This window comes from Nothoprocta perdicaria, unplaced genomic scaffold (assembly GCF_003342845.1).
Source record: "Nothoprocta perdicaria isolate Ctin4 unplaced genomic scaffold, notPer1 scaffold_1652, whole genome shotgun sequence".
In the NCBI taxonomy this organism is placed as follows: Eukaryota; Metazoa; Chordata; class Aves; order Tinamiformes; family Tinamidae; genus Nothoprocta; species Nothoprocta perdicaria.
Genome location: NW_020454819.1, coordinates 1 through 1,471, shown reverse-complemented (window position 1 = coordinate 1,471; position 1,471 = coordinate 1). Strand labels below are relative to the sequence as shown.

The following is a 1,471-nucleotide window of genomic DNA, read 5'->3' as shown; positions in this document are numbered from 1 at the left end:
CACCTGGGCGCCCAGGATGCCGCTCACGATGGCCACTTGGTGCAGGGTGCCCAGGGCGCCGCGGAGCCGCGTGGGGGCGATCTCGCCCACGTACATGGGCACGAGCCCCGACACCAGCCCTGCCACACGCGTGTGCACGCGTGTGCGTGCGGGGTCACGCGTGTGCGGGGTCACGCGTGTGCGTGGGGTCACGCGTGTGCGCGGTCACGCGTGTGCGGGGACATGGGGATGTCCCCCCCCCCCCCTGCACACGTGTCCCCGCGGCTCTCCCTGCCTGCACACGTGTGTGTCCCGACTGCACATACGTGAACGCACGTGTCGCTGGGCTTCTCCGTGCGTGCACACACGTGTGTGTCCCGCGCGCACACGGGCGTGCCAGGGGCTCCCCCACGCGCACACGCGTGTCGCCCTCGCGCACACATGCATGTCCCCACATGCACACGCGTGTCCGCGGCGCACATGCGTGTCCCCACATGCACACACACGTGTCCCCACACACACACGCGTGTCCGCAGCGCACACGCGTGTCCCACATGCACACGCGTGTCCCCACATGCACACGCGTGTCCCCGGCGCACACGCGTGTCCCACATGCACACGCGTGTCCCCACATGCACACGCGTGTCCGCCGCACACACACACGCGTGTCCCCGGCACACACACACGCGTGTCCCCGGCACACACACGTGTCCACGGCACACACACACGCGTGTCCCCCTTGCGCACACACGCGTGGCCCCGTGAACAGACATGACCCCCACATGCACACACGTGTCCCCACATGCACACACGCGTGTGTCCCACATGCACACGCGTGTCCCCGGCGCACACACGTGTCCCCACATGCACACACACATGTATCCCCCCACACACACACATGTGTCCCCACATGCACACACACGTGTCCCCACACACTCACACGCGTGTCCCCACATGCACACACATGTATCCCCACAGACACACACGCGTGTCCGCGGCGCACACGCGTGTCCCACATGCACACGTGTGTCCCCACACACACGCGTGTCCCCGGCGCACACACACGCGTGTCCCCGGCGCACGCACACGCGTGTCCCCGGCGCACTCACACGCGTGTCCGCGGCGCACACGCGTGTCCCCACACGCACACACACGCATGTCCCCACACACACACGCGTGTCCCCGGCACACACACGCGTGTCCGCGGCGCACACGCCTACCTGAGTATGCGCCGGCGAGGAAGCGGCCGAGCGGCACGAGCGCGTACGAGGGCCCCATCTTGGCCAGCCCCATGAGCGCCCCCCCCGCGAACGCCAGCGCGTTGCTCACGATGAGCGCCCCCTTCCTGCGGGGGGGGCACGGGCACGCCCACGGGCACGCCCACCCGTCAGGGACACGCCCACCCGTCAGGGACACGCCCACGGGCACGCCCACCCGTCAGGGACACGCCCACCCCATCCGGGACACACCCACCCACCCGGGACACGCCCAC

General features: G+C 69.7%; 1 protein-coding gene across 1 annotated transcript; it reads right to left on the bottom strand.

The window, feature by feature from the left end:
* Window positions 1-3: 3 nt before the first annotated feature.
* Window positions 4-1,324, bottom strand: LOC112944309 (solute carrier family 2, facilitated glucose transporter member 4-like; the record flags this gene model as incomplete). Its single annotated transcript, XM_026035708.1, has 2 exons — window positions 4-119; window positions 1,200-1,324. Coding segments are annotated over 2 exons (241 nt in total), but the record flags the coding sequence as incomplete, so codon positions are not given.
* Between the last annotated feature and the right edge of the window lie 147 nt (window positions 1,325-1,471).